The 13,920-nt window shown below is 31.4% G+C and overlaps 1 protein-coding gene across 1 annotated transcript; it reads left to right on the forward strand.

Moving 5' to 3' along the window:
- Positions 1–637: 637 nt before the first annotated feature.
- Positions 638–12,165, forward strand: LOC132741293 (max-binding protein MNT-like). The gene is made up of 7 exons (XM_060729424.1): positions 638–792; positions 5,030–5,726; positions 6,109–6,208; positions 6,672–6,890; positions 7,546–7,724; positions 8,282–8,423; positions 9,183–12,165. Exons 2-7 carry the CDS (start codon positions 5,128–5,130, stop codon positions 9,210–9,212), a joined length of 1,269 nt encoding a protein of 422 aa, XP_060585407.1. The 5' UTR covers positions 638–792; positions 5,030–5,127; the 3' UTR covers positions 9,213–12,165.
- The last annotated feature ends 1,755 nt before the right edge of the window (positions 12,166–13,920 follow it).

The raw sequence follows: 13,920 nt of genomic DNA on the forward strand, positions 1-13,920 counted from the left end.
AAGTAAAAAGAATGTTTTGTGACCGTTTTTGTGACAAAAAAAATTGTGGTCAACATAAACACATTTTAATTAAATTTAAAAATTTCATCACAGTATGTCCTATTTCATTACTATAGGTGACCATGTGACAAAAAAAGACCAATAAAAAAAAATAAACCAAGTGTCGGGGTGATCTCTTTGGAAACCAGTATACATGTATTTGTTGTTCTTTTTACTGTCAAATTTATGCCTATGTCTGAGACTCAAAACATAGAACATACAATCAAACAAAATGAAACAAAATGAAAATTTCATATAAAACGAAATATTGCGCGTTACACAATGGACGCGTCCTTGAAAAATTCCTCATTTTAACAGTTTACTGTTCTTATTTTATATATGTGATAAATAGAATATTATATTCGTGTAGATCTAGATTCAATACTAAATTTATTGAACGAGTTGAATAAAACAATATTATGCTCGCCAAAGGCTCGCATAATATGATTTTATTCAACTCGTTCAATAAATTTAGTATTAAACTACACTCATTCAATATCCTCTATGTAAGAGCACTAGGTAGATATGCATGTACATTGTATTTCTTCAAACTTAAATTTCAAAGAATGATAGTAACGGATAAAACTGATAACGGTTTTTAGACAAGTAATAAACAGGTACCCGTTTATGACGTCATTGTGCAGACGAAGTTGAAAAGGAACGCACGTTCAAATAAAGTCGCACGTTTGTAGCACGTAAATTGTCAGCTGATTCACGTTACATTTGGCGCAGCTGCCATTGTTTGTTTGAAATGTATGTATCAAACATCAATCTATGACTAATAATTCATTGTATTCAATAATTGTTGACGTAGCTCTCCTCAAATTTAACTGCATGTCTTGAAATTATCTTGTGCCGATGTGGCTGCAGAAATTTATTCTTCATTGCACATTTCATTTCTTTCTTCTCAGTTTCAATTGTTTTTTAGACAGAAATTTAGTGAACTGCATGATTTGGCACCCTTAACTTTTAAAGTAAAAATGCAAGTTTTATACACTAAAAATTCTAATATTTATCTATTAAAGGATTATTTTTATGCTTGCCTTATTAATTCTATTACAGTAAGTAGATCTATGTTATAAAATTTAATTTATTGTGTTGTGGAAATAATGTTCTTGCATTGCAGATTTTATAAAGAATACTCCCCACAGGTAATCCAAACTAGCTTCAGCGAACAGGTTTTATAGTGCTGCTAGACCTGTTCACCGTCACAACATCAAAATAATAGCGACATATAAAGTTATGAAAGCCAGAACTAAATCCAAACCTGCACTAACTAGAGCCACCTATAAACATACTTCATAGTAGACTGAACTAAAACAAATAATGAACTGCACCATGACAAACCAATATTGTGCATTTGTGACTAGCATGGATCCAGACCAGCCTGCGAATCCATGCAGTCTGATCAAGATCCATGCTGTTTGCTTACAAACCCTATTACAAGTTGAGAAACTGATAGCGAACAGCGTGGATCATGATCAGACTGTGTGGATAAGCAGGCTGGTCTGGATCCATGCTGGTCCCAAACACACTATGTTGTTTTTGTCATGGTGCGGCTCTTATTGTTAATCATAGACTTTAACTTTGATTGTTATGTGTATTTTCTTTTATTAAAGTTTATAAGATACCATTAGAATAAGTAAGTGAAAATAAGTGAGTCATTGTTATAAATTAAAGAGAGAAAAAAACTTCTGAGGTACCCAAGGGCACCGCCCTAAATGTGGCAGGTATCAGTTCTAGAACATTGTTGAATATAATGATTCCTATATGTTAAACTGTGAAACAATACTGTAAAACATCTATTAACAAACTACAATTAACTCCCCTCATTATAATATGGATCTAGAATACTTATATAAGGGTATTTTTTATTTATTTTCTAATTTATTTATTTCAATTTTTCTTAAGAAGTAGGGTGAAATATATACCTTTCAGACAGGAGAATTGGGCTGAATTTTATCTCTATTGACCTTATCGAAAACCTAGCTAAACACTGTTTTCCGGTACGTTACCGTTTTAGCTCTGGGGAATTACACCAAATGAAGTACATAACACAGTTACGTGATATTACTGTTTTCTATCATTATTTAACCGTTTAAGGTGAAAAAATTGATGTTTTTGAAAATTATCAATATTCCTTTAATATCTATTGCAAATTATTCAAAAAAATAAATCATTTATAATGAAAATCAATAAAATTCAAACAGACGTAGTGGAATCTTCCATAATAAATAAGGTTATTTTCTGTGTAAACTTGTGCATTTACTTTATTTTTTCTATGGAAATATTCATACAATGATATTTAATTATTTTCTTATAAAAGAGATAACTGTTTTATTTCAATTTAATTTAAAAAAGGCCGAAAACATCGAGTTCGCTATTACACTCCATTAGGTGAATTCCCCAGAGTTATGTACACTAAGTACCGGAAAACGGCGTTTAGCTAGGTTTTCGAATTCGTGAATATTGGCCCTAAAAAGCACTAAGGCAGATACACCTCTAGATAAAATAATATGAAATCATGGGTGGAATGGCTACAGTGATTTTTCTGCTTCAGGGCCGGCAAAATCTCAGAAAATTGTACTTGTCCACGGACAAGTAACCTAAGAAATTTACTTGTCCGTACTCAATGTTCACTTGTCCGTATTTATATTTAATATTTACTGCAAATGTTAATAAAGAAGAGCAATATGATTATGAACTTTCTTTCAATTTTATTAAACATTCTATGCCATAATAATAAAATAAAAGATATGTTTAATAATATAATATATTATGATTATAATATAATATATTTATAAAATGTTAACGGAAGTAGATTAAAGTAGAACGACAGTGATGGACAAATTGTGTATATTTTACTAGAAGGAGCATTGGTCTTTTGCCAGCACTTTTTCAGTTTTCCTTGCACCCAAATTGCTCTAAAATATTGTCTTCATTGTTTTGCACTCTGGTACCATTTCTTATTTATTCACTCCTTAAAATTCTATTCATCTATATAATATTCATTTGAATCCTTTTAAAAAATCATATGTACTCTTGAGTTAGATTTGTCAAATTGATGACATCTGGCTTTTTTTAACGATATAATTATGATTGCCACAGAATGTAATATCATATACGTATATACGCTTGGTTGCAGCGGATGAATTGTGAAAATTTTGACATCATTACCATCGGCGACGATGAAACTGACATGTATACATTTACACCAGTATTAGACATTCAAAAACAAAGGCATTTTCACAAGAAATCTTTACATAAAATAAATTATAAAATGACTTTGTCCACATAAATTCAAGCAGTCAGATTGCCGATATGAGCGTAAAAATTCCCGAATGACCTGGAAAAGCTATACAATGTATTTAATTTTCATACACCACAGCGGTATTTCAAAGACAATTGTTGCGAGATTGATGCTGTGTCCGCTATCTAAACAATAAATGCGATTGAAAAGACCACAGCTTCCAATTCAATTTTATGGCAGAACCCCGCTGTAGTCCAACTAATTGTACTCCGCGACGAGATATTGTGCTATTTTCGTGTCTGGGCAATATCTCGCCTAGCGAGATTCTGCCCTAGAACGAAAATATCTCAGAATCAAGCTTTGGCACGTCAATATATTTTGACTAAACCCCGCTGCTACCGAAAATATTTTATTGCAGAGGCTAAGTCGGCAGTCATAAACCAAAACAAACATGTACCCCCCCAATAATTAGTTAATTGCCGCGCGCATGCAGTGACTGCATGACGTAAGGAAAACCCCAATCCTGGTTGGTCGCTATTTATGTAAACACTTAAAATAGTAACAACCTAATATGCACGGAATGCCCTCATGAATGACACCACACTTCACACGCTAGTTTTCGTATTAAGGGGGCAGGGGACATATTCGTATGATGGCTCAAATTTTTTAATAACTCAGACATGGTGTTTTGAAGGTACTGATAACTTCTGATATTTCTCTGTCATTGTAATTCTTTCTTGTTTGTGTGTAGGAAATGAGATATATTTTTGGGTTTTTACCCGAAACTAAGCATTTTTGTAGCTTTGTATGTATTTCTGACTCTCCGAATGGAGGTGAAAAAGTTAAAAATCAAGCTTTGACAGTTGGCGCCAAACAAGTAAGAAATTTCAGATAAATTTTGTGAAAAATCTAAACGTATGACAGACACTTTATTTGTCATTTCTGAAAATGCTATAGCTTGCACTGCATGTTACTGATATTTTTAAAGGAATCGGGCGGATTCTGGAGTATGCTGCACCTTCATGAAGATTGCCCATATTGGTTTTTTTTAGGTGTGATTTTGGCTGGGTGGGGGTAAATATAAATTGCTGTCAGTCATTTTTTGAAGGAGCAATGCATGCAAACTATTATTTTCTTCAATGTTTGTCATATATCATTGAATAATGCTGTGCAACTGGTTATCTGCCTGTGAAACAGATTTTGAAATATTTGGAATTGTGTTTCTGGTCACACTGAAATACAAAATTTTTCATTTTTAGGTCCCCTGCCCCCTTAAATGTTTGATTTTCCTTCTGATTTAGATCTATTAGAAAAGAACTAGATTTTTTTCTTCAGAATTCCTCTTTTAGCCGCCGAAATTTACTTGTCCACGGACAAGTAAACTGCAGAAATTTACTTGCCCGGACCTACAATTTTACGACTCGGGCAACTCGGACAATTGATTTTGCCGGCCCTGTGCTTATATAACAGACTCCGAAAAAAGCCTCTTCCCAAATGAAATTGTCTTTAAAATCATGCAGTTTTCCCAAAAATCTTAACTTGAACCGGCTTTTTACTTCCCAAATCTCAATTTTAGCAATATTTTTTCCCAAAATTAAGAAGCTGAGGCCGCTTTCCAATTAAGTGAGAAAAATCAGTGGGCTAGAAACAATTCTGCTAGCTACATTTTCTCTCAATAGTCCTGAACCTTAAATATATATATATAGGACATTGCTTAAACCTTGAATGTGTATCTTATAGGTTGAGTAGCTGATAAAGTTGTGGAAAACCAAGTAAAAACTTCCAAGTTATCACAGTGGTAGACGCTTGCAACAGATTGTGACCAAGTCGTTATCAAGATGGACAAGATTGATAACTTTCATGATATCATATCCGACTTACCTGAAGGTTTTAAACCAATCAGCCCAGAGCCTGAAATTAAAGCTGAACCAAACATTGAATCTGATAAACCCACTGATTTGTCATTGTATCGTGACCGTGATCAATTTCATAGTGAAAAAGGCTCACCTAAGAGAAAACATGGTGACGATGATAAAGTATTGAATGAACTGGATGAAAACTCGAACACAATTAATGAACTTGATCCAAACTCAGTTTCAATGAAGCATAGTCCTGCAAAAATTGTACGAGAAAATGTTGAAGGTAACGCATTCCCTTGTGATTTTAATAGTGCATTTGACTTGCATCAAAACAGTCATATAGATGCTAAGACATTTCCACCAATGACAACAAATATGAACCAGTTGAATGCAATTCAGACTCCGACAACAAGTACTGTAGAAGATCCAAATTCCTCCATATCAAATGAAGCAGAGGATATTGTAAGAAAGTTGTGCAAAAATGGAAAAGTTATGGAGTTTCAAGAAGGGGAAGATTTTATTAAAGTGATTGTTTATGAAGACTCAGAAGAAGATTCTGATAAAGAAAACAACCCAAGGTAGTCATTAAGTTTATCTTTATTCTGTTTCAGTCCATTTTATTTTAATTCTAACTCAGTCCTGGTTCCAGGTATTTTTTCATGTTGAAATTGGCTTTTCACTAGCTGAACAAAAAAATTAATTCTGGACTTGAAAGAATTTATTCTCTATAAAATATGCTAATGCTTGTTTTGAAATGAATGAAATGTAATTTTGTCAATGAAATATCATTTAATATCACTATACTTAATTAGATCTTGAGATCATTATTGATCTTGCATGCACTGGATTTATTCTTTTGGAATGTTCTTATAATGATTGTTTTGAAATAGTTTATCATAACACAATTTCATTTAAAAACAATATGTGTCAAAATATCTGTTTTGTATTTTTTTTCAATAGGCTTATGAACAAACAAAGAGGAAATATACTAACACAACCTGGGAGCAGCACGGTATCAGAACAGTCGTTCTGTCCTCCAGCACAGATGATGCTTCCTACAGTAAAACTTTTCTCTCTTTTTCTTTTTTCCCTCTACTTTTGTGGTGTACTAGTATTTCATAATATAATTATCATAGGTTTTACTAAATTAGATACTAGTAACTATCAGTTTTGATAACCAATGTTCAAAGAGTGCTGACTAGCTTCTAGAATGACGATAAATTGAAAAGAAATTTGCAATTAAATCTGTCTGACCATATCCCCAACATAGCCATCTCATTGGCCTAGTTATTATATTTGTTTCATCAAACCCAATCTCGAGTTAGAAATTGTCATTTCAGAAGTATAACTTTGGGTGAAGAGATAAAAACAAAACAATATGTTACAATAACTTTTAAACAAATGTAAATATGGACCTCTTGAGTAAAACATTTTAATAAATAATCATATGATTCTTTAATGTGTCTGACAGTAATTGTTAAATGTGCATGTATCATTGTATGGATGTTGTTTTTATTTTATAGTCTGGACCCAGCATGACTGGATTACCTTTGGAGAAACAATTGTTGCATCATACACCACATCCAAGGAATGGTTACATGTTTTATAATCATGATGGAACGCCCACATTGGCTGATGAGTCTGTTCCTGGTATGAAACCACGGAAATCTGTACCAAGCACTTCCACCCCCTGTTCACAGATGAATTTTGGGCTTGGAACAACTCCTGTTTCTAGCAGAACTGTAAGAAATTTTGTGTTTGATGTTTTTGATATCTGAGTGTTTGATCTTTTTTTTTTAATAAATTATATTGACGATTGATTAGTTGAACAATGGAAACTTGATGAAAATAGTGTTGTACCTGATATGGTCCAAGGCAGATATTTGGGAAGTGATTTAAAGCCAGTCAGCTAGGAAACTTTTATGACTTGAAATAGAATTAATTGGGGGGGGGGGGGGCAAATTAGCAGCTATATAGCATTTTTATCTATTTACGGTCTTTATGGATAATTTAGGAATTTCCATGATTTTGAATGGCTCTGTCAAGATTGAGATAAAAATAAAACACAGACTACCTTATCACAAACATTTAAAACTCAATTTATCATTTTCTGGGGCATCCTTTGCTGAGTGGTTAAGGTCATCAACTTCAAATCACTTGCCCCTCACAGCTGTAGATTTAAATCACATCAGGGACTTTGCATTCTTTCATCTGATGAAACTATCCTTGCAAACATACAGGAGATCTGTGGTTGTACTCGGTTGCCAGCTTGTATTTGAAAATATTATGGACTTGGGGACATCTGAAGTCTTTCTCTACAAGTAAAGCTGGAAAGTTACCTGATGTCAATTATTACCTTTACAAAAAACAAACAAACAATCATTCTCTATTTTTCAGAATATACCATTAAATAGCAGTGGTGAAGAGAACACAAGCCCTGTTGAGACAATGCATACCCCAACATCACAACAACTTCAGAACCGTGTGAGATCACTCATTAATCTACCATCATATCAGTTCATTGATGATAATGGCAAGATAAGGGAGCAACATAACCAAAAAGAAAGAAGGAGAAGGTATAATACCTAAATATACAAACATATTTTAAACATATTCAATAATTTTTCTCGAAAACTGTTATAAAGATAATAAATAATTCACTTCAAACTTAAAGTATTTGTGTGCCGTTATGGAGGGGTTCTTAAGTCTGCATGCACATTTACCAAATTATATCCTCTTTATTCTACTTTTAGGCTTTAACTGATACTTATTTAATCTCATGCTGAGAAAAGTTCATGAAAAAGATTGTATGTTATATTTATTCGAGCAATACACCCCTATAAAGTACAAATTTTCATGAACATTTAGAGAATTATTTTTTCTCTCTTAATATCTTGCATATTAAAGCATCTGGGATGTGACATACAGATTCATACAAAATTTAAAAAAAAAAAACAATTGAAAATGGTCTTAAGTATAGTCATTATATGAAGCATACAAATAAATTTTACTTAAACTTAGCTAAATTATGAACAAAAATCACAAACATACTTATTACAAGAATAAAAGAAGCCTTAAACTAAAATGTTACATAGTTAAATTTACTTTAAGTTAAATTGTATCATTGTTACAGAGCAAGAATAAAGGAAGCTTGTAACTTGTTACGTCAACTGGTACCCGGCATGTCAGATAAAACAGATAAAGCTACTGTGTTTGAGTTTGCAGCTAGATATGTGCACTTTCTCAAGTCTCATACTGGTGCCCAGTTTGATAAGGTAATGTATTTGTTTGTTGGACATTGTAGTAGAGTATTGGTCCAGTATCAAAAGAAATAATTATTTATTCAACTGAATTAAATAGAATTTTAGACTCCAGGCAACTAAGTCTAGATAAAAACTGTTACATGATGTGTACATGTGAAACTTAAAACTTGGAAAGAAGAGAAAATCTTCATTACACAGTTGATTCTTAATAATTTAGTGATTGTTTAAACATGTATTTTCTAAGATTGTTTGCAACATTGCCAAAATTGTCCCATAAGATTATCATGCATGTAGATACAAAATTGAGTTGAACTTCAATTTGTGTGTTTTGCAACTTTTAACTTAATAAATGCTGTTGATTTACACTTAAAGTATTTTGTTCAAGTTTTGTTCAAATTTTTTTATTGATGACAAGTTCCCTGCAAATATGGTTTATTGAGTCTGTTGAGCAAAATGATTTCTCTTGACTTATTCATACATACACGCATGAGCTTGTGATGTGTATTATTATTAAATGCCAAAACAATTTTCCCCACAACCTAATTTATGTAATAAAGTAAAATAAAGTACATCACAACAAAAAGTATAAATGTACAAATGTATTACCCTAATATTATTTGCACTTAGTAAACATGCATGTCAAAAATAGCAAGTCTTGTAATTATCTAGGGTGAACACTATGAAAACATGCAAGTTTTAGAAAAATTACAAAAACATTTGTGTCTTAAAATCTTTCCTATGTAAATTATTTAATAATTATTCATATTGCAGGATTTTCTGATGAAATATTCCCCTTACTGATTGACGGAGGTGTACATTATAAAACACCAGGAAAAATACAGTCTACACATATTTCTGTGAATGTTATTGTATTGTGCTTTTCAATATTCTACACATATTTTTTTTAAATTTCATTTGACGTTACTGTCTTTTATGTATTGGCACGGTTAATGCAGCCTTTTGAAGTAGTTTTATTTTGAAACACTTGCTTCCAGTGCAATAGTACTATCTTCAATTTGTTGAATTTGACATTATATTTGTACTACGTCTTTAAAGGCCCATTGAGCCTTAAAAATGATAACATAATTGTAAAAGCCTTTTTATGACTTTTAAAGTCCAGTTATGATTACAAAAATGGTTACTCATTGGTCTAATAGCTGAGTCTTGGCTTCTTCGTTGGAAGCCCAAATACCAATCTGTTCAAATTTTGCTACTTTTATCACAAGTTATTTCACATATAGCACTAGTTTCTACCTGTTATAAGCAGAATATATTATGTAAATCCATTATTACAACATTATCAAACACAAGATTCCTCTTTCTACACAAACAAACAAATATTCATATTAAGGCTGAATGCCCCCTTTAAGATGACTTAAAATAGTACTTTTAATTGCTTAAAAGGTAAATTCAAGATGTATATTTAGACATTAAATTTGTTTTTTTTAAGTCAAATTAAATATGTTTATCATAGATTATAGATAAATCACTACAATTTTTTCAATTGTTGATTTTTGTTTGTTTTTGTTAATAGTAATCTTTTATGTTTTATTATATTTTTTTTCACAAATTTTGTTGTACATTTTGAATCTCATTCTTTATTATTATTTTTTTTTGTAAAACAGGTATATCTAATACATGTATTGCTGATATAGTTGTATAGTCTGATTTTATTGACCTGTCAATTATGAATACATTATAGCACTCATTTAAATATTCGATCCCACTTCGGTTGTGTCCGTTTATTTTACGAGAATTAATATGGAGCATATAAATAACGTTTGGATAACTCCCACTAGCTTAATAAAGGTTCTCGTAACATCCGCAATAACGCAGTCGGTTAAGTGATTACCTAATGCATGAGAGGTCCGAGGTTTGATCCCTTCTTTCGACATTCTTTTTAGACTTATTCTTTCTTTATTTTTAAGAAATTTTGTATTAAATGGTCAAGCGCCTGCAAAATTTTTCTACACGGATATGAAATACCTAAGAAACACTGAATTGTCACATTTTGTATTGTATTTTACGGTATTTTACATTACAAATTACATTTATTGATTTAAATCTGACTGAATTTTCAGAATTAATTCTATTATAACAAACAGTTATATATAACAATGTTATATACAAAAGTATAGTATTTACCAAAAAAAGAGCAAAACATATTAAAAACGGAACAACCAAAACTTCAAAAATGTTGAAAATAATTAACCTGGACATACCCTGTCTCGATCTTACAACACGTTGGACATTCAGATAAAATATACCCGTAGTTCACCCTATTGCGCTATAACAGTCAGTGTAACTTATTCATCGAAACTAGATAAGTTTAATCACATCTTACTCCGTACCTCTCACGGAATTTACCGAACATTTATCGAATATTAATATATTCTGTGAATTGACCGTATAATCAGTATGGAATTGACAGGTTAATAAAATCAAACAATACATTGAATACAAGAAGTAATTGTATGTAAAATTCCATTGCTTTCATTTTGATTGAAAGAGCTACAGTATTACGCATATTCAAAAGCATATAATTGTTATATCCATTTTTTTTATAACTGTCAATGATTTGACTAAAAGTTGCTGTAAATTTGTTTTAATGTATAATTACATGTATGTTAAAAAATGTTTTTGTGCACAATATTGTGAAAATGTTCTCTTTCTGCAAGCACATTACTGTAGTTTCACCAAAAGTTATACTGTTCAGGGTTTTTTTCCCCCATACTACAAAGGTGCCATTTATAAGCCTCTTCAATTGGAAACATTGGAATCCCTAAATGTTACTTATATTATATATACGTTTCAAATCAAAGTTGGATGAATTCATTGTTTAATAAGGCATTCACCAAGGTGAATGTTTAAATAATTTGTTTGCAACTTTGGTGTAATATAAAAATTGTATTTGATTTTGGTTTTGTGTCTGACATTGTAATTTACTTACTTTCATGTTAAATATTTGTTTAATTTATTCTGTCTTAACATTCAGTAAAGTAGAAAATGTTTAGTTACATTATTGTTCAGTTACAGCATTATATAATGTAGTGTACTTAGCTTGTAGTGATCCAGGCTTAAGATAGTGTACATGTTCTTATTAAATGTAGTTGTTCCTCTCCCTTAATTTGACACACAAGAGTCCTTCATTGCTTTGGGTTCAAATCTCACCAAGGACTTGCCCATTCTTTCTTGTGAGGAAGCTATCCATCTAGCTTAAGGAACATCTTGTTTTTACTGAGGTGCCTGGAGAGTGACGTGGGGTCTTTCTCCACCAATAAACTGGAAAGTCGCCATAAGATCTAAACAGTGTTTTGCAGATTTGTAAATTTCATTTTTAAGAGTTACATGTTCAATGTAATCAATATTTTAGTTATTGCCTGAGGTGAGATCTTTCAAGATTTACCTTTTAATTCATGCAGTGACTGCACAATAAGGCCTCAATCTGAGATGTATATACAATTGATTCATTAAATTAAACGTTTCTAAAATTTGCTGTGTTTTCTGTTGCAAACTTGTCATATGAATATATGTTACAAATATCCTTTTCTTTTAATTTTACATGAACAATGTTCATTACTTTTTACTTTGTTCATTACTTTTTTGGATTTTCTAATTTTAAATTTATTTCACATTGAACATCTGTATGGTTCATATGTAAATGAGTATTATCTATGTCACTAGTCAATATTTTATATTAAGATTTGTTTTCTATAATTTGTTATTGGTGAATAAATAAATCATTGATATTTTTGTGTTTGTTGTTTTCTATTGTAATTGCTTTTCGTAGTATGAAATTATCGCCTGTACGGCATATTAACATTTTTTAAAGGCCCATTATGCCTCGGAAATGTTTATATTGTTATTTCTCAAAAGCTTTTTAATTTTTGTGCACTTTTAAAGTATCCAAAAAGCTTTTCATTGCCAATTACCTGAACCATCTATTTCATCTGTGTGCAATTGGGGAATTAGTATTTTGTAAAGAAGTCAAAATACTACTTTGTTTACATTTTGCAACATTTATGACAAATAATTTCACATTTATCGCTACTTTTTTCAGGCAACAGCCTACAGGCATCTAAAATTCTATAAAACCATTATGTAAAAATTATTAAATTCATATTTCACCTTTCTGAGGCATAATGTGGCTTTCATATGTTTACCTTAAGGTTAACTATTGTAGGCAGCATTTGGGTTTTCAATGCCTTAGGGTTGCTGACTTGCGTTCGAATCTTTCATGTGTGAAAGCTATCCAGCTAGCTTACAAAACAGATTACTACTTAGGTGCTTGAAACGCATGATGTCTGTGTAACTTAAAATCCAACCACTGCATGTATTGCTCCTTTTTTAGTTTTAAATGTGTGTTCATATTTGTGCCTTCAATGATCTAAAATATATGTACATTTCAACCGGCAGGAAATAAAAAAGAATTGAGCACAAAGCAAGGTTACACTATATGGCCCCTATTCATGGATTTTAAAAATATAATCAAAATGACGTTATAAATATCTAAATTTAAACTAGATGAACTCTTCCAATATAGATACAGTAGGCGTTGTTCAATTACCAAAATCTGTTTCCATGGACACCAAATATGCCAAACCTGCTAGCCTTCTGAATTCAGTTAGCATGAAGACCTTGTTTTGCCAAGGTCAAAGCATGGACTCGACCTTTTATTTTGCATATATGCAAAGGTTTACACTGTACTATTTGTGGTTACTCCCCATTATTAACTAATGTTTGTTAAAACTAGTGGCTCATTTATAACAAAATGTATCATCAAAAATGAAAAAAGGCATATTATAATAAAAAAATAAACTTTATTTGATAATATTCTCTTTGTATAAACCTGTAAGTATTACAGAAGAGAGTACATTTGGGGTAAACAACAGTGCTGACAATATAAGCAACTGTCCTTCCCGAAATTAAGCAATATAAAAATACATAAACGAATACAAGTATATATCATAAGTACATGCATTAGAGAGAATATAAAACAAGTCGGCTTGCAAGAACATAATTTGATGTCAACACAACCCATCGTTAAAAATATATTAATAAACTAATCTATGACACATAGAGGTACATGTTTTCTTGTGTCACATAACACTTTTCATGTTTCATTCAAATATGTCCATCTTATTTTCACTTTATGTATATAGATGTATATCCATTTTTGTTCACCACCAAATGATATCCTCTAAGTTCACCACCAGATATGATCCATTAAGTTCTTTTATACAACACATATTTCTTTTTCAATACGGTTGGTCTAAACATATTTATTTAAGCTCGGTTGAGAAACAAGTTCTCCATCACTTTAAAAACCAGCCAGAATTGGTGCCATATCGAGAAACCTGGTCGTGACCCGATTAGGGCTCGAAGTATGTATGTATTAAATACATGTACTCTATGTTTGGTCATTATAATTATATTCACCACTCTAAACATAAAACTACTGGTATATACGTTTTATAGATATTTGTTCACTGCTTCAAATGATATATTA

The sequence above is a fragment of the Ruditapes philippinarum genome, unplaced genomic scaffold, assembly GCF_026571515.1.
Source record: "Ruditapes philippinarum isolate M1 unplaced genomic scaffold, ASM2657151v2 ctg4493_1_1_1_1, whole genome shotgun sequence".
NCBI classification, from domain to species: domain Eukaryota; kingdom Metazoa; phylum Mollusca; class Bivalvia; order Venerida; family Veneridae; genus Ruditapes; species Ruditapes philippinarum.